The sequence below is a fragment of the Bos indicus genome, chromosome 12 (assembly GCF_029378745.1).
Source record: "Bos indicus isolate NIAB-ARS_2022 breed Sahiwal x Tharparkar chromosome 12, NIAB-ARS_B.indTharparkar_mat_pri_1.0, whole genome shotgun sequence".
In the NCBI taxonomy this organism is placed as follows: Eukaryota; Metazoa; Chordata; class Mammalia; order Artiodactyla; family Bovidae; genus Bos; species Bos indicus.
In genome coordinates, this window is record NC_091771.1 from 15581784 (window position 1) to 15601283 (window position 19500).

The window sequence follows — 19500 nt, forward strand, 5'->3', positions numbered from 1 at the left end:
CTGGGTTTGGGTGTGCTGCCCTAAGATGTGCTTTCTCTTGCAAACTTTATTTGATCATTGAAAATACTGCTTTAGTTCAAGCCGAGTCAAAAATTCCATAAAACCTCTTTCCTGGGACTTTATGTATGACTCGGGGCAAACGACTCATCATTTTTTCTGCACCCAAGTTAAAAAAATAAAGTCAGCCACTGTTTCCACTGTTTCCCCATCTATTTGCCATGAAGTGATGGGACTGGATGCCATGATCTTAGTTTTCTGAATGTTGAGCTTTAAGCCAACTTTTTCACCCTCCTCTTTCACTTTCATCAAGAGGCTTTTTAGTTCCTCTTCACTTTCTGCATAAGGGTGGTGTCATCTGCATATCTGAGGTTATTGATATTTCTCCCGGCAATCTTGATTCCAGCTTGTGCTTCTTCCAGCCCAGCGTTTCTCATGATGTACTCTGCATAGAAGTTAAATAAGCAGGGTGACAATATACAGCCTTGACGGACTCCTTTTCCTATTTGGAACCAGTCTGTTGTTCCATGTTCAGTTCTAACTGTTGCTTCCTGATCTGCATAAAGGTTTCTCAAGAGGCAGGTCAGGTGGTCTGGTATTCATGGGAAATAGATGGGGAAACAGTGGAAACAGTGTCAGACTTTATTTTTTGGAGCTCCAAAATCACTACAGATGGTGATTGCAGCCATGAAATTAAAAGATGCTTACTCCTTGAAAGGAAAGTTATGACTGACCTAGACAGCACATTAAAAAGCAGAGATATTACTTTGCCAACAAAGGTCTGTCTAGTCAAGGCTATGGTTTTTCCAGTGGTCATGTGTGGATGTGAGAGTTGGACTGTGAAGAAAGCTGAGCGCCAAAGAATTGATGCTTTTGAACTGTGGTGCTGGAGAAGACTCTTGCGAGTCCCTTGGACTGCAAGGAGATCCAACCAGTCCATCCTAAAGGAGACCATCCTGGGTGTTCATTGGAAGGACTGATGCTAAGGCTGAAACTCCAGTACTTTGGCCACCTCAAGCGAAGAGTTGACTCATTGGAAAAGACTCTGATGCTGGGAGGGATTGGGGGCAGGAGGAGAAGGGGACGACAGAGGATGAGATGGCTGGATGGCATCACCAACTCAATGGGCATGAGTTTGGGTGAAATCCAGGAGTTGGTGATGGACAGGGAGGCCTGGTGTGCTGCGATTCATGGGGTTGCAAAGAGTCGGACATGACTGAGCGACTGAACTGAAGTTTCCTTATCAAGAAAATAAAAGCAGATTTTCCTCATGGTCTCTTATTTCCAATATTTAACGATATTTAGGAGAAGAGCCCCTACTGTGTGTAGCAGATACTGTTGGAGATAAAGTTTCTTGGCCCCATTCCTTGGTGCTTCTTGTATGCAGCGCTTTCTTCTCACTTTAAGACAGCAAAGTCTTTCTTTTAAAAACACTTTTCTTGTTGACATACCGTTGATTTAAAATATTTGTGTTACACTGAGGAAACCAGAATTGAAAGAGACACGTGTACCCCAATGTTCATTGCAACACTGTTTATGATAGCCAGGACATGGAAGCAACCTAGATGTCCATCAGCAGACGAATGGATAAGGAAGCTGTGGTACATATACACAATGGAGTATTACTCAGCCATTAAAAAGAATACATTTGAATCAGTTCTAATGAGGTGGATGAAACTGGAGCCTATTATACAGAGTGAAGTAAGTCAGAAAGAAAAACACCAATACAGTATATTAATGCATATATATGGAATTTACAAAGATGGTATTGATGACCCTATGTGTGAGACAGCAAAAGAGACACAGATGTGTAGAACAGTCTTTTGGACTCTGTGGGAGAAGGTGAGGGTGGGATGATTTGAGAGAATAGCATTGGAACATATATATTACCATATGTAAGACAGATCGCCAGTCCAGGTTCGATGCATGAGACGGTGCTTGGGGCTGATGCACTGGGATGACGCTGAGGGAGGGATGGGATGGGGAGGGAGGTGAGGGGGGTTCAGGATGGGGGACACATGGACACCCATGGCGGATTCATGTCAATGTATGGCAAAACCCACTATAATATTGTAAAGTAATTAGCCTCCAATTAAAATAAATTAAAAGAATATTGTGTTAGTTTCAGGTATATATGTAGCAAAGTGACTCAGTTTTATATACAGATTCTTTTCCATCACAGGTTATTACGAGATACTAGTTCCTTGTGCTGTACAGTACATCCTTGTTGTTTATTTTATCTAGAGCAGTGTGTATCTGTTAATACCATATTCTTAGTCTGTCCTCCTTCTACCCTTTCCCCTTTGGCAACCATAAGTTTGTTCTCTCTGTCTGTGAGTATGTTTCTGTTTTGTACATAAATTCACTTGTATTATTTTTTTAGAATTCACATATAAGTGATATATATTTGTCTTTCTCTGACTTAGTATGATAATCTCTAGGTCCATCCATGTTGCTGCAAATGGAATTATTTCATTCTCTTCTATGGTTGAGTAATAGTCCACTGTATATATATACATATATATATACACACATATACACACACACACACACACACTACATCTTTATCCATTCATCTGTTGATGGACTTCTTTTTGGATTAGGTTTTTCACCTTTTCTGGGCATATGACCAGGAGTGGGACTGCTGGATCATACGGTAGCTCTATTTTTCGTTTTTTAGGAACCTCCATACTGTTTTCCATCGTGGCTGCACCAGTTTATATCCCCACCGACAATGTAGGAGGTTCCCTTTTCTCCACACCCTCTCCAGCTTTTATTATTTGTAGACTTTTTAATGATGGCTATTCTGACTGATGTGAGGTGATATCTCACTGTACTTTTGATTTGCATTTCTCTAATAATAAGTGATGTTGAGCATCTTTTCATGTGCCTATTATCCTTCCGTAGATCTTCTTTGAAATGTCTGTTTAAGGCTTCTGCCCATTTTTTTTTTTTTTTTTTGTTAGGTTGGTTTTTTTTTTTTTTTATATTAAATTACATGAGCTGTTTGTATATTTTGGAAACTAAACTCTTGTTGGTTGCATCATTTGTAAATATTTTCTCCCAGTCCATGGATTGTCTTTTCATTTTGTTTATGTTTTCCTTTGCTGTGTAAAAGCTTTCAAGTTTTATTAGGCCCCATTTGTTAATTTTTGCTTTAATTTCTTTTGCCTTGGGAGACTGATCTAAGAAAATATTGTGATGATTTATGTCAGAGAAGATATTGCCTATATTCTCTTCCAGGAATTTTGTGGTGTCATGTCTTATATTTAGGTCTTTAAAACATTTTGAGTTTATCTTTGTATATGATGTGATGGGGTGTTCTAACTTCGTTGATTTATATGAGGCTGTCCAGCTTTTCCAACACCACTCGCTGAATAGACTGTCTTTTCTCCATTGTATAGTCTTGCCTCCCTTGTTGAAGATTAATTGTAGATGTGTGGGTTCATTTCTGGGCTCTCTGTTCAGTCCCAATGATCCATATGTCTGCTTTTGTGCCAGGACCACACCGTTTTAATTACTGTAGCTTTGTAATATTATAGACATCAATTTCTATACAAATGGCCCTCTAGGAAGAGCAGATACACCTGAGAAGAAAGTAGTCAACTAGCAAATGGTGTTGAAAACCTCATAACAGGGAAAATATTCCTAAAAACCAAGGCCTGGAGGGTGAAAATATTTCTTTGGAATTAAAATTTGGCCTTAACTATCAAGAAGTATAAAGTTGGCTCAAGAGACTAGGCATTCTCCACTTTGTGACCACTAGAACAGAAGGCAAGGGAGAAATCCTGAAAAGACAGAGTTCTTACACCAAAGAGATGGAGAGAAGTTCTAAAGTGACTGAATTACCTTGAATGGGTAAGATGAGGTTCCCTACCATTACCAGAAACGGGAACATAACAGCCAAGTTAGTTACAATGAAATTTTTAGAAGTTATGTTTTTAAAATACAATACATGTACCTCCAGTGCACTAACCATACCTTTCTCTCAGCGGCACCTGGAACAGAGGGGGCACTGGATCTTTCTAAGGTCATTCTTGTGAAGTTTGATTCTTAAGTGAGAGGAGACGAAACCCAAAGCTTACTCCAGCTTTTGAGTCTGTGACTGCTATGTCCTGGAGGGGAAGCAATGGTGCAAAAAGGCTGAGGCACCATCTGAGGTCAGGGGCCTGTCTTACAGGCTCATCACAACACCCAGCTCCCCACGTATGGGTTGGACGGATGAATTCTAAGTGAATGAGCGAGAGAAAGGCTTACCCAGAAAGAGGACGGCTGTGCAGACTGGGAATCAAAACCTTACTCACAGTGCTTCTCCGCAGGGAGGGGTGTTTGGGACTCATGCCCCAGGCTTACCAGATGTCTCCATTTTCATCATGGAAGGTGGCATGGCCAGAGTTGTTGATAAAGGCCCGGATGCATGTTTTTGCACTGTCTTCCAGAATGATGTACATGAACTTGCCTTCTTTTATACTGAGGATGAGCATAGCCAGGTGTCCCGATGGATAACTGGGAGATGGTTAAGGCACAAGTAGTCCCTTGGGGTTCCCTGCAGAAGGCAGAGAGCCCTGAAGAGCGATGCAGGCCCCAATAAAACCCATGCCCTGGCCCGGAAACACAAACTTTCCTGGCATCGTATTTGTCCCTGTGTTCCAGTGGATACTATATCTGGCCTGATCCATCAGGAAAGAGAATTTGGAAGATAATCTCATCGGGATAGAGAATTATTTTTCCATCACCTTGAAGTACCTAGGGAGAAAAGAGAAGCCTGTGTTGTCACCAGAAGGCTTGACATGGGTCTATTTACTCTCTGATTCCTGCATGCCACCCACCCATCACTCCCCCACCCATCAGCACCACCAACTTGCTGGGGATTCCAGAAGGGAACCTTCGCAGGGGCCTGGTTTACCTGTCTCGGTGTTTGAAATGGACCACTCTGTGTTTATGTGTGCAGGTTTTAAACTATCATTTCAATCTAATGGTTATCAGTTATATTAATTTCACAGGGCTACCACAGCAAAGTACTGGGCAATTTTAAATTGTAGAAATTTATTCTTTCACAGCCGTGGAGGCCAGAAGTCTAAAATCAAGGGGTCGGAAGGGTCAGTACTTTCTGGAGGCTCAGAGGAAGAATCTATTCCATGCTTTCTCCCAGCCTTGGTGACGACCTGCTGTCCTTACTCTTCTTGGTTTGTGTATGCAGGGTTCCGAAATCCGGCTCCATCTTCCCTGAGTCTCAGCCTTCACTGTCCTTCATAAGGACACCAGTCATACTGGGTTAGGGGCCCACCCCACTCCAGCATGACCTCATCTGAACTAATTACCAATTTTCCAAACAATGTCATAATCTGCGTCAGTGGGGTTTAGGATTTAAACATCTAGGGAGGCACAGTTTCACTGATAACATTAGTATATTCAGGTATTGTATCTCTGTTTGAATCAGTTTTAGTGAATTCTATTTTTCTGGGAAATTGTTTATTTTATGTAAATTTTCAAATTTTTTGTCATAAAATTTTGTGATATAATATTTTCAAAAACCCTCTACTGTCTCTAAGTTGGGCTTCCTAGGTGGCTCAGTGGTAAAGAATCTGTCTGCCAATGCAGGAGATGTAGGAGACGTGGGTTTGATCCCTGGGTAGGGAAGATCCCCCGGAGGAGGAATTGGCAACCCATTCCAGTATTCTCTCCTGGAGAATCTCATGGACAGAGGAGCCTGAAGGGCTACAGTCCAGAGTCAGACATGACTGAGCATGCACACATGCACGTCTCTTAGTCATGCCCTTGTCTTCACTCTTTATAGCATGTATATGTTTTCTTTTTTCTGGATCATTTGCCTGGAGATTTGCTTATTTCACTCATTTTTTTCAAAGGCCTAGCCTTTTGGTTTGCTCATTCTAATATTTTTTTGTTTTCCAGTGTATCAATTTTTGTTTCCAGCATTATTTTCTATATACGGCTGCTTTCTGTGGGTTTTCTATGTTAGACTATGTATTTTTCTTCTAATTCCTCGAATTGAACGTTGAGCTCATTGATTTCCATCTTGCTGCTTCTTCACGACCTTCTTCTCCTCTTCTTTAAGATAGGCATTTAAAGCTATAACATTTCTCTCAAAATTTTAGCTCTTTCCTCCAAGTGTAGATACTCACCTTTCATTTCATTCTGAGTATTTTAAATTGCCAATATGCTTTCCTCTTTGACACACAAGTTATTTACAGGTGTGTTTTTGAGTTTGCAAATGTACGAGTTGCTTTTGGCTACGTTGTTAATATTACCAATTAAAATCCATAGGGTTGGGCCTTCCCAGGTGGTCCAGTGGTTAAGAACCCACCTTCCAATGCAGGGGAGGCAGGTTTGATCCCTGGTCGAGGAACTAGGATTCCACGTGACTCAGGGCAATTAGGCCTGCAAACTGCAACTAAGACCCGACACAGCCAAAAATTTATACAGAAATACTAAAAAAAATCCCCAGGAATAAGAGAGCAGAGTACATATGGTATCAGCTTCCCATCCACACCTCCATCTTTGGCTGTGCTGGGTCTCACTTGTGGCAAGTTGGATCCAGTTCCCTGACCAGGGATTGAACCCTGGTCCCCTGCATTGGCAGTGAGGAGGAGTCTTAGCCACAGCACCACCAGGAAAGTCCTGGTATCAGCTCTTTAGTGTTTGCAAAGTGTTCTGTGGTTAAATGTGTCACCACTTTCTGTAGCTACTTCACTTGTGCCTGAGAAGGATACGTGTCCTCCAGGGACCTTGAGTCCCCGTCAGACATTAAAAGGCAAGCCTTTTCTCCTGCTTCCCACACCTCAGTCACTCTCACTATTCTCGTTTTCCAGTTTCTGTTTCCGGTATTACCTCCCTTACTTTCTCATATACCCTTCTATGTGTGTATGTGTGCTCAGTCGTGTCCGACTCTTTGCTACCCCATGGACTGCAGCCAGCCAGGCTCCTCTGTTTGCGAAATTTTCCAGGCAAGAATACTGGAGTGGATCGCCATTTCCTTCTCCAATACACTCTTATATACTGTAGATTTAAATACTGTACATATATACTTCTGCATTTAAATACTATACATTTAAAAGGACTTTTTTTCTTTTTACATTTTATTTGAATTTCCCAGGTGTTTGTAGCAGGATGCCTTTTCCGGTCATGTTTCATCCTGCATTACTCTAGCTAGGTGTGGCTCAGACAGTAAAAAGCCTGCTTACAATGCAGGAGACCTGGGTTTGATCTGTGGGTTGAGAAGATCCCCTGGAGAAGGAAATGGCAACCCATGCCAGTATTCTTGCCTGGAAAATCCCATGGATGGAGGAGCCTGGTAGGCTACAGTCCATGGGGTCGCAAAGAGTTGGACACGACTGAGCGACTTCAGAGGAGAGGAAGAGGAGGTGTTAGATCAGTGGTTTTCAAGCTCTTATTTTTAATGACTGAAGAATCCTTCACTCAAGAGAGCTCACTGCAAAGTGCCAAAATCTGAGACAATGAAAGAAAAAGGTGCAGCTGGTTGATGAGCTGCTGTGGACTCCGCAGGGCGTGGCCTTCAATGCCCAGGAACCGCTTCACCAGGTGATGATGAAGATCCTGTAACTGACTCTGTCCCCACATCCAGCGTTTGCACTCAGCATGTGACTTCTACAACACAGTGACCCTATAGGAGGCGCTATCATTTCCCCCATTTAAGAGAGGCGCCTCCACTAGATGGCGCTAGTGGTAAAGAATCGGCCAGCCAATGCAGGAGACACAGGAGACGCCGGCCTGATCCCTAGGATGGGGAAGATCCCCTGGAATAAGAAATGGCAACCCGCTCCAGTATTCTTGCCAGGAAAATCCCACGAACAGAGGAGCCTGGCGGGCTACAGTTCATGGGGTTGCAAAGAGTCAGACATGACTGAGTGACCTACACAAGGCTATCCAATGAAAGGGGAGCCAGACTCCCACAGTCTGTCCCTGCGGCCCCCCAGCCCGCAGGCTCATCCTTGGAAACGCACCACCTCCAGCCATTAAGCTCCCAGCCACCTTGCGCATTTACTCTACAAATCACTGCTCTCTCTCTCTTTTTACCCTAAAGAAAGCACTTTATAAGGACATCTATGGTTGGTTTCTTCCTTAGAACTGGTAAGAAGCTTCTAGATTTTGCTCACGGGGGAGGATTTTATATTTTAGGTCTTATTTTCATAAAGCCACCCGAAGCCAGAATTTCTCGATACACTTTCTTCTCTCATCAAATTCACTTGTCATGGAATGACATTTTCCTAAAAACAAGAAGCCACCGGCAAAGAAAAATCCCTGACACAGAGATAGAGTCATTCCATTTTCCCTCACTGGGAAATATACCACACAAAGCCAAATGGAGGAATCTAAGAATTTTGGCCCGAGCAACTGAGAAAAAGCTGTATTATCACTTAGTAAATTGGAGAACACATGAGAAACTAACATTGATGTAACATCATGCAGCTTTTAAAGCACCTCTGCATATAATGTAGACTTAGCCTTTTCCAACAATTTTGTGGGATAAGTATGGTCTTCTTATCTTCACTTTAAAATTCAAGAGAGTGAGACCCAGAAAAACATACATGATGGTCTTAAGCACAGAGGTTGTGTTATTAGTCAGGGCTACTTAAAAAATACGCCCAGTGAGACAGCTTCTCACCACCTCCTTCACCAGCCTAGTAGAGATGCATGTCGTCTCTCACCTGCATTAATACCTGGCTTCCAGCCGAACTTTCTGCCTTTCCTCTTGCCCCCTTAAGCCTGTTCTCCATAGAGCAGCCAGAAAGATTCTTCCAGAGCTTAAGCCAGATGATGTTCCTCCTGCTCTAGCCCCTCCAGTGGCTCCACAGCATCCTTTGGATAAAACCAGGACCCACAAGGCTCTACCTGACCTAAACACTGAGCTCATTTCCCATCCCTTTCTCACTTGCTCACCACCGTCCTTGAGGCTAGGGGACTCAGGGCCTTTGCATGTGTTAGCTCTGCCTAGGACACTCCTCCTCCAAGTCTCTAGTGGCTCACTCCCTCTTTTCGTGCCTGCCTAGGCTCAAATGGCACTTCTGCAATTGCACTAAAAGCATGACAGTTACTCCTTTCTCAGCCCAGCAACTCTAGAGCCTCTCATCCTGCTTGCCTTCCTGCGGCACCTAACAATACCTGCCTTGGCACTGAACAGAATTTTGTGCATTGACTGTTCAGTCACTCAGTTGTGTCTGACTCTCTGTGACCCCATGGACCGCAGCACGCCAGGCCTCCCTGTCCATCACCAATTCCTGGAGTTTACCCAAACTCATGTCCATTGAGTCGGTGATGCCATCCAGCCATCTCATCCTCCATCACGTTGACTGTGTGCTCAACTAAAACGTAAGTTCCCTGGCTCCCAAGGCTTTGTTTGTTCACCCTTGTGGCTCCAGCACCTAGAAGAGGGCCTGGGGCACTGCACGTTCTCAATATATATTTACAGAAAGCGGAGAGTCTATCACATCTTCCTACTTCCCCCTTGAGTGCCTTTTTTTTTTGAACTCCGGACCTTACTAGCTCATGTGACTAACTGAGACTAGTTTTCACTCATGGCTTTATAGTGTCCATCTTTATAAATATACCATGTGATTGGCTTTTACAGATAGGCTTTATTTTTTAGAGCAGGTCACAGCAAAATTGAGTAGAAAATACAGAGATTCCCCATAAATTCTCTGCACCCCCACACACATGCACAGCCTCCCCCCCACTATCAGCATCCCACACCGTGGTGTACATGTATACAAAGAATCTACACTGCATATCACCATTACCCAGAGTCCATAGTTTACACTGGGGTTCACTCCTGGTATTCTACATTCTGTGGGTTTATACAGATATATAATGACATATGGTCTTCCCTGGTGGCTCAGCTGTAAAGAATCCACCTGCAACGCAGGAGACACAGGTTCAATCCCTGGGTCGGGAAGATCCCCTGGAGAGGGAAATGGCAACCCACTCCAGTATTCTTGCCTGGAGAATCCCATGGACGGAGGAGCCTGGTGGGCTACAGTCCATGGGTCTCAAAGGCTCAGACACGGCTTAGTGACTAAAGAGCAGTACTAATGACATATATCTACCGTTACAATACAGAATGTATGCATGGCCCTGAAAGCCCGCTGTGCTCCTCCTGTTCATCCTTCTTCCCAGATACCTGCCAACCACTGGGTCTTTTTACTGCTGCCATGGTTTTGCCTTTCCCATAGTGTCGTTTAATTGGAATCATACAATATGTAGCCTTTTTGGATTGGCTTCCTAGACTTAGTGATACAAATTTAAGTTTCCTCCATGTCTTTTCATGGCTTGATAGTTCATTTCTTTTCAGCACTAATATTCCATTGTATGGATGTACCACAGTTCACATACGCATTCACCATGCAATTGCTTTTTGATATAGATTTTAAATTTGTTAAGGGAGGGACCTACATATTATAGATTTACTTTCCTCTACTCCCAATTCCAACCAGTTGGTTACTGTAGGCCCTGCAAAGAGAAGTGTTTCAATGACAATGATCCCAGTTAAAGTCCTGGCCAATCTGTGATAAACCACACACTCAGCTGTGCCTCGTGTATATGGGACATATTTGTCTCATTTGTGTTCACATTGTGTATTGGTCCTGACAGCTCTCTGAGGGTATGTGTATATGTCCCACCTGAACCACCCCCAGCCCCCCCACCCCCAGTTCAGTTCAGTTGCTCAGTCGTGTCTGACTCTTTGTGACCCCATGGACTGCAGTATGCCAGACTTCCGTGTCTATCACCACCTCCCGGAGCTTGCGCAAACTCATGTCCATTGAATCAGTGATGCCATCCAAACATCTCATTCTCTGTCATCCCCTTCTCTTCCTGCCTTCAATCTTTCCCAGCATCAGGGTCTTTTCCAATGAGTCATTTCTTCCCATTGGGTGGCCAAAGTATTGGAGTTTCAGCTTCAGCATCAGTCCTTCCAATGAATATTCAGGACTGATTTCCTTTAGGATGGACTGGTTGGATCTCCTTGCAGTCCAAGGGACTCTCAAGAGTCTTCTCCAACACCACAGTTCTAAAGCATCAATTCTTTGGCACTCAGCTTTCTTTATAGTCCAACTCTCACATCCATACATGACTACTGGAAAAACCATAGCTTTGACTAGATAGACCTTTCTCAGTAAAGTAATGTCTCTGCTTTTTAATATGCTATCTAGGTTGGTTATAACTTTTCTTCCAAGGAACAAGCATCTTTTAATTTCATGGCTGCAGTCACCATCTGTGCAGATTTTGGAGCCCAAGAAAATAAAGTCTGTCGCTGTTTCCACTGTTTTCCCATCTATTTGCCATGAAGTGATGGGACTGGATGCCATGATCTTAGTTTTCTGAATGTTGAGTTTTAAGCCAACTTTCTCACTCTCCTCTTTCACTTTCATCAAGAGGCTTTTTAGTTCCTCTTCACTTTCTGCCATAAGGGTGGTGTTATCTGCATATCTGAGGTTATTGATGTTTCTCCCAACAATCTTGATTCCAGCTTGTGCTTCCTCCAGCCCGGCATTTCTCATGATGTACTCTGCATATAAGTTAAATAAGCAGGGTGACAATATACATCCTTGACATACTCCTTTCCCAATTTGGAACCAGTCTGTTGTTCTGTGTCTGATTCTAACTGTTGCTTCTTGACCTGCATACAGATTTCTCAGGAGGCAGGTAAGGTGTTCTGGTATTCCCATCTCTTTCAGAATTTTCCACAGTTTATTGTGATCCACACAGTCAAAGCCTGTGGCATAGTCAATAAAGCAGAAGTAGATGTTTTTCTGGAACTCTTTTGCTGTTTTGATGATCCAATGGATGTTGGCAATTTGATCTTTGGTTCCTCTGCCTTTTCTAAATGCAGTAAACCCCCACCCCCAACGCCAAACAAACAAAAAAAAACCCTGGACAAAATGCAAACACCAGGGCATTACCTTAAGCTTGCTGTTGATCCAGTCCGTATCTAGTTCTAACGTCTTTGTACGGTGAACAACACGACGAGCTTTTTTGACTTCTTTCTCTGGCTCCACCTCCTCCTCCTCCTCGTCTTGTGGTGGTATATTACATAAGTGAAACGTGAACGTGCTCTCTGCAGTCCTTTGGCTAAATATGGCTTTGGTAGAAAAGAGAAAGAAAACTTAGATCTATTTCTCTCAAGGAACCCAAAGAGAGTTTGAGGAGTTGGGATATTGACCATATTTCCCCAAGCTCTCTCATTTTTTCCCATTCATTCTTTCATTCCACACACAATTATTAAGGGCCTGTGAGGTGCCAGCTCAGTGTCAGATGCCTGACACCATGGTGAATGCCACACAGTCCAGACCTGGGGATGCGAGGGGTGACACACCAGCCATGTGCCAGGAACAAGTGAGGCTGCTGAGTCTGGTAATTGAGAAAAACAGGCTAAAGTGGGAGTCATTAAAAAAAAAAGGAAACATGCCTTAAGCATGCTGCTACTGCTAAGTCGCTTCAGTCGTGTCTGACTCTGTGCAACCCCATAGACGGCAGCCCACCAGGCTCCCCCATCCCTGGGATTCTCCAGGCAAGAACACTGGAGTGGGTTGCCATTTCCTTCTCCAATGCATGAAAGTGAAAAGTGAAAGTGAAGTCGCTCAGTTGTGTCTGGCTCTTAGCGACCCCATGATCCGCAGCCTACCAGGCTCCTCTATCCATGGGATTTTCCAGGCAAGAGTACTGGAGTGGGGTGCCATTGCCTTAAGCATGCTATTTTAACTTAAAACACAAATGTATACTAACAATATTTTAAAATTTTATTTTGAATTGGAGGACATTGCTTTCCAATGTTTGTTAGTTTCTGCTGTACAACAAAGTGAATCAGCTGTATGTATACATATATTCCCTCCCTGTTGAGCCTCCCTCCCACACCCCCATCCCACCACTCTAGGTCATCACAGACCACTGAGCTGAGCTTGCTGTGCTGTATTAGCAGGCTCCCACTAGCTAGCTATTTTATACGTGGTAGCTAACACACCAATTTTAACTGCAGGACTCTGTGATCACATTTGCTCAAACCCCATTCATAATTTATCATTGGTCACTTTCAACTTTGGCAATTTCTACATAGTTTGAGTGCAGGATTGTAGACTTGAAAAAAAAATCTATATATCCCGCAGCCTTTTGTGTATGTTTGGTGCACGCCTAGTTCTAAGCAGTATTTGTAAAGCTACTTACTTTTTTTTTTCATAGCTACTTTCTTATTGAATCTTCTCAAAAGTATTCCACTTAGTTTTCACAGCAGCAGCAGGGTTTTTTTTAGTCTTCATTTCAGTCCATTTTTATAACTATTGAATTTTGGAGTAAGCTAGCAAGGACTACTTGCCTGGAAAATCCCATGGGTGGAGGAGCCTGGTGGGCTACAGTCCATGGGGTCGCTAAGAGTCAGACACGACTGAGCAACTTCACTTTCACTTTTCACTTTAATGCATTGGAGAAGGAAACGGCAACGCGCTCCAGTGTTCTTGCCTGGAGAATCCCAGGCGGAGCCTGGTGGGCTGCCGTCTGTGGGGTCGCACAGAGTTGGACACAACTGAAGTGACTTAGCAGCAGTTAAGAGAGCTTGGTTGTCCCACCATTGGGTCCAGCCCAGCATTGGAGGAGGTGTTGGAGAGGACGTGACAGCTTGTTGACCCAGGAGCTAGACGGGGCATGGAAGTCTCCCCACCCCCTTCCCGGTCCTTGGAATGTACGTTCTGACCACAGTTCCCACACTGGGAACCCTTTGCAAGGATGCAGCTTCGCGGGCACTGTGTTGTTGAGCCCACCTGGATGGATGCCTCCCTGAAGTCAGGTAAGGCCTCCATTTAAACTGTAAGAGTCTGGCCAGTGGAGGTGGAAATCCACAAGTCTTGTGCCGCCAGAGAAATGCACACGTCGGGTGTAAGTTCTCTTGCTTTTTAAACCTGCCACCTACAATTCGGAGGGGACCGCCTCTCAGGCCTTTCCTTGCCCTCTGCTTCTTGTCGTTCAGTTGCTCAGTCATGTCCAACTCCTTGCGACCTCATGGACTGCAGCACGCCCTGGCCTTCACTGTCTCCGGAGTTTACTCAGACTCGTGTCCCTGAAGTCAGTGATGCTATCTTACAGCGGCTGATTTAGAATTTCACCCCAGGGACTCTGAGGTTGCCAACACAGAGGGCAAGGTGCCATCGGAGCACACAGGGACCCTATCCAGGCCTGGAGGTTGTGCACAGAGTGGAAATTGTCTCTAGTTTGCCAGGTGGAATTCCTAGCATAAGTGCTGCGTGGTTGAAGGCTAGCGTGAGACCAGCTTAGTAATAACGGGTGACTCTGGAGAGAGAGGCAGGGCTAGGTCATTCCTTTATTCACTCACTCAGGAAATATCCATTGTGTTCACGTATGCCCAAAGCTGTCCTAGGTACCGGGGGTGGCACAGAGCCTGCTGCCCGTTCTAGTAGGGGCATTGGATGCTACACAAGTGAACAGGTGAAAACTTCACCTGCTGGTGGCTAGGCGTGCCCCTAAGAAACGGTAAGCAGATGAGAAGAATGGAAAATGATTGTGCGTGTGTGCACACTGGTTTGTAAAGGGTAGCCAAAGAAACAGTTTCTGAGAAGGTGACTTTTAAGCAGAGACCTGAATAAAGTGAGGGAGCAAGTCACAAGAATATTGGCGTGCAGAGTGCTCTAGCCAGAGGACCGCACATTCAAAGGCCCTGTGTCAGGGAGGGCTGCTCATGTGATGAATAACAGAAAAGCCAGTGTGTCTGGAATGGACAAGAGCGAGGGGCCTTTGAAGCCACGTGGGGAAAATGTGGAATTTTCCTGGAGGTAGTGGAGGGCCAGGGAAGTGTTTTGAAAAGATTTTGCTGGAAAGAATGTGAAGAAAGGACTGAGAAAGGAGAGGATGGGAGTCAGGGACACTGGGGCAATGAAGGTGTCTGAGGTGGTGTCGGTGATGTCGGAGAGGTGTGGAGTGGGACTTGGGGAGAGGAGAACACGGCTGTGTGCCCCTGAGGAACGGGAGGAAGCTGCTCCTTAGAGCTCAGAGAGGAGCTTGTCCTCAGGGAGATGAGGAGAGAGGTGGGTGGGGGCAGAGTCGATGAGAGCGCTTTGTGAGAGGTCTGGACGCGGGCCTCAGTCTCGCTCGGAGGAGCCCTTCTCGGTGCTTCCTTCTGGAGTGGAGGCGATTTGTGCAGGGGGAGGCGAATGTGAGCCCGGCTGCTCTTCCTGAGGGTCAGTCAGAAATGAACAGACAGCATTCCTGAAATGGTCACGGTAACAAGGGACACAGATATGCTCATTTTTTTCCCATCAGACGGCTAGAAGCACGGATTTTTTGGTTTGTGCTGTATAACCAGCTCTGTCTTTAATGGGGGAGGTGTTAGGCTGCCTGTCTGAGCCTCAGTTTCCTTAAAGTGGGGTCAGGCTGGCTGCAGAGACCTGTCAGGTTCCTCTGAAGTGATGTTGCTTGGAGGCTGCTGCCCAGAGACGGGCCGCAGGCCTGTGTCCTTCACACGGGGAGCTTTGGGGTCTGGTGGCTCAAGACACGAGCTGTGTAGTATCTCCCACTTCTTTTCACCCACGGGAGAGGCTATATAATTTCAAAATGCAGGTATCCTTGTTTTAAAATTATTCAAGATTTCGGGGACTTCCCTGGTGGTCCAGTGGTTAAGACGCTGCCCTCCCAGTGCAGGGTGCATGGGTTTGATCCCTGGTCAGGGAACTAGAACCCCGCATGTTAGGCAACCAAAATAAATTAATGAAGGATTTCAAGACAGTGGCAGCCGAGCATTAAAAGCAAGCGCAGGGCCCTAAGTGTGGGGGCCTGTGTACCTGCACAGCTCACATGCCTGCGAAGCCATCCTTGGCTTGGAAATAGGAGGGTTCAGAGACAAGGGGCTGCCCACAGCAGTCATTCTATAGGAGTTAGGTCAGGGCATATACTTACTGGTATGGGGATGGGAGCACTTCTTGAGAGGGAACCTGGGGTTTTGTCCTGGCTCAGCAAGAAAGAGCGCCGTGATGGAGGAGGTGTGTCAGCTCTGGCTGTCGTTGCCAATTCTATGTCAGTGGGATCTGGTCATCTGAAAGATGTTCCAGCTGGTGGTTTGGAGTTTCTGAATTAAGTAGCCTGGTAGCTTAGGCTCTTGGCTCAGAGTTTTTGATTAGACCCCCAAAGCTGGCAGAGTCCATGATTGGCAAGTCTTAACAGCTGGACCTCCAATGCCTTTCAGTCCAGTTCAGTTGCTCAGTTGTGTCCGACTCTTTGCGACCCCATGGACTGCAGCATGCCAGGCCTCCCTGTCCATCACCAACTCCCACAGTTTACTCAAACCCATGTCCATTGAGTCAGTGATGCCATCCAACCATCTCATCCTCTGTGGTTGCCTTCTCTTCTCGCCTTCAATCTTTCCCAGCATCCGGGTGTTTTCAGATGAGTCAGTTCTCGTCAGGTGGCCAAAGTATTGGAGTTTCAGCTTCAGCATCAGGTGGCCAAAGTATTGGAGTTTCAGCTTCAGCATCAGTCCTTCTAGTAAATATTCAGGACTGATTTCCTTTAGGATGCCTTTAGTATCTGGTAAGGGGCTATTTCTTTCTTAAACTTTGTGTTAATGACTCTTAGAACCTCCCCCAATAAAGGTTAGATGCCTTCTTGTGTGGTCCTATAGTATCCCCTTCCCACCAAAGCATTAACTATTTTATGTGCAAATTCCCTGCTTTCCTGTTTATCTTCGCCTCCTGCCCTCCCTGCCACCCTCATCACAATCAAAGGATAAGCCCCTTGAAGTCCCAGACTGTGTTTGGCTTGCTCCGTATTTTAGTCCCTGGCAGCTGAGACTTTACTGGCCCAATGGATGCTCAAGTGAGGGAACGAGCATTTCTGCCTCCTTGAGGGACAAGGGGGAAGGTGGGAGACGGCAAGAAGCACCCGGGGGAACCAGGTGATTGGATGGAAAATGGGGAGAGGAGCTCTTACTTTCACGTTTCCTCATAATCCAGAGGATCGTCTCCTTGTATTTTTCAAAATTTTTCTTCAACCTGGAAGGAAGGGGAATCGTCTTTAAAAGCTGAGACCGAATTCGTGTTTACATGTCATGCTACGCGACAGACAGAGCTGGGGCCGGCTCCATCGTTTCCTAGGTGGAGACTTGGCTGGATAGCTCTGCCTTTGCAGCCAGCTTTCTTCCAGTCTCTGCTCAGGAATAAAGGGCCAGCACTTGGTGCTGTGCGTCCCTCCTGGCCTTTAACTGGCCTTCAGCCTCGGCACCTGGGCTGACCCCAGATCCTTCCAAATGAATTCAGTGGGGTTCCTCTTGGGAATGAAGCCAGGGTCGGGAGATCCAAAGCCAGCCAAAGCTGACTCTATGAGTTCAGCTCGTGCAGGCTGTTTTTTTTCTGTGGCTTGAGCACATTTCAGTAAAGCCTTATTCGGAAATAGCTTAGAGAAACAGTATTATTTGTGAACCGGACACAGCCACCTGAAACTCCTTTACACTGAGTAGGAAATTTTCAAATAAACTCACTCAAAAATGACTCACCATGAAGGCCACATTAAGGCACAGCTCTTCAAAATGATCAAGCCTTCAACCCTCCTTTCATGTGAATATACAAAACGAGTCATCCTGGCATTTCAATGGCTGGGACTGTTTTCCTGCCAAATAAGGGTGGTCTCCGGAGACAGCAGCCTTTCCTGGTCCTCAGATCAGAGACCTTTTGAAAGGGAATCTGCCGGAAGGAGGGAGCTTCCAAGGCTTAATTGGATCTGAGCAGAGGGCCTTTGACACGGCAGATTTTAAGTTCTCGCTTCAGAGTCCTCGAAGAGAGTGTAATAATTTAACCCCGAGCAACCTCAGGAAGCAAATATCATCTGCTGAAAAGGGCTGGACTGTTTGCCTGGCGGAAAGGAGGTTTAGTGTCTGTACTTTAGAAGCTATTTGCAAGTTGAGAATGAGCTCCTCGTGGCCCATTTGTGCCAAGAGTTCCTTGTTTTATTTGCAAGCACTGTGAATGGAATTGAAGCAGTTACCTCGCCTACCATCACTTGTAAAAGAACAAGGAGGAAGAGGGTGGGGTGAAGCCTGTCCAGGCTGACAGCAGGATGCCAGGTGCATGCAAGAGTTAGATTCCAGTGGGGGGATCCCTCCAGAGGCACCCAGTGCCCTTTGGGGAAGGTTCTTTCCTTGGTTCTTTGCTCAGCTTGGCAAGCTAATGGAATCCTTACTAGCCTTGCTAGTAAGGGTACGCACTACTGTACAGACCAGCACACAGTAGGTGCGTTCCCTGGGTGCAGTTAGGTTAGAATGAGCCTCGGTTATGGGCTTAACGAGAAAGAAGGGGAGAAAATGTAACCTAGCATGTAGGATAACCTACAACGGTGTTATTTGGGATTTTTTTTTTCTTGTTTTATGAGGATCTGAAAACTTGGGTGTTCTTTGTATTTTGCATTGTGTATTTAGCCTTCCCTTTTCCTAGAGAAGCCTTAGGGGTCTCTGGCCCCAGGACTCTATTGAGCCCAAAGCAGAAGTTGCTGGCAGTCAGTGTCTCCCTGATTTTTTGGGAGTCTTCATTCAGCAAGGAGGTTATGCATGGCACCCCATCCCCCACAGCCTGTTCCTCGGAGCCCCTGCCAGAGAGTGCCTCAGATGCCTGACCATGTACCTTGTTCACCAAGGCTTCTGACAGCTGGATAAGTGAAAATCCAGGCTTCCTTGTACCACAGGCTGAATGTGCAGATGGGGTTCTGGAACATTTTGTGACTGGGGTCATGCCAACTAGAAACATTTGGTGCCAGCAGCCATCTGCAATAACTTTATCCCTCCCCAAGCCCCTGCCATGAATCCCAGGTCATTGATGCTTGGGGCTTATCCCCCTCAAGGAGCATGGAGATGCAATGGCTAGCCTAGGATGAAACTAAGGAATTTCTTGGAAGATGCCCATGATCCCCCCAATGTCCCTTCTCATCAAAGGCTCAGGGGTCTGAGCCTTGCCTCCCAGACTTCGGTATAAGTTCACAGTCCCTTCAAGACTTTTTCTTGCCTGGGATTTCCAGCCTGTGTCCCTGCTCACCTTTGATGCTATCTTGTACATCGCCTGTTCATAGATTTCTTTGCCTTTGAGTTTTGGCAGCCGGATCATCCTGTCCCCTGACCCCTAATCTTACTCTTGTCCTGTGTCTGGCTGTGCCAGCTCTTTGACACAAGGAAGCTTCTAGACCCTGGCCTTCCTTGTGCTCTCGTGGCCCAGTTAATACTTTTCTCTGCCGCTAGCTTTGGTCTACCTCCACCCAGTGACCAGCACCTTCCCAGTGACCACCAGTTCTATCCCTCTTGTCACTTACAGAATTCCCAGTTTCCTTCTGGTTTCACCCTCCAGATGACCAGTCAGGGGAATGGTAATATCCTCCTCCAGTTCGTCACGAACAGCCATTTCTTTGAGCACGGTCCTGAACACTGACTGATAGGAGGTGGTCGAAACCTGCAAAAGAGTTAATCTTTAATGTGTATAAATCTTCTTCATCTAC

General features: G+C 45.5%; 1 protein-coding gene across 3 annotated transcripts in view; it reads right to left on the reverse strand.

Annotated features, from left to right (window-relative positions):
* The window catches only part of ERICH6B (glutamate rich 6B), a 65548-nt gene that overhangs the window by 4724 nt on the left and 41324 nt on the right, over positions 1 to 19500 (reverse strand). For all 3 annotated transcript variants that reach the window (XM_070800050.1, XM_070800049.1, XM_070800051.1), the window contains 5 exons: positions 19318 to 19454; positions 16957 to 17018; positions 11934 to 12112; positions 4658 to 4743; positions 4351 to 4503 (listed from right to left, as the gene is read on the reverse strand). In XM_070800050.1, the coding sequence (XP_070656151.1) occupies positions 4351 to 4503; positions 4658 to 4743; positions 11934 to 12112; positions 16957 to 17018; positions 19318 to 19454 (617 nt within the window). The remainder of the gene's footprint in view (positions 1 to 4350; positions 4504 to 4657; positions 4744 to 11933; positions 12113 to 16956; positions 17019 to 19317; positions 19455 to 19500) is intronic.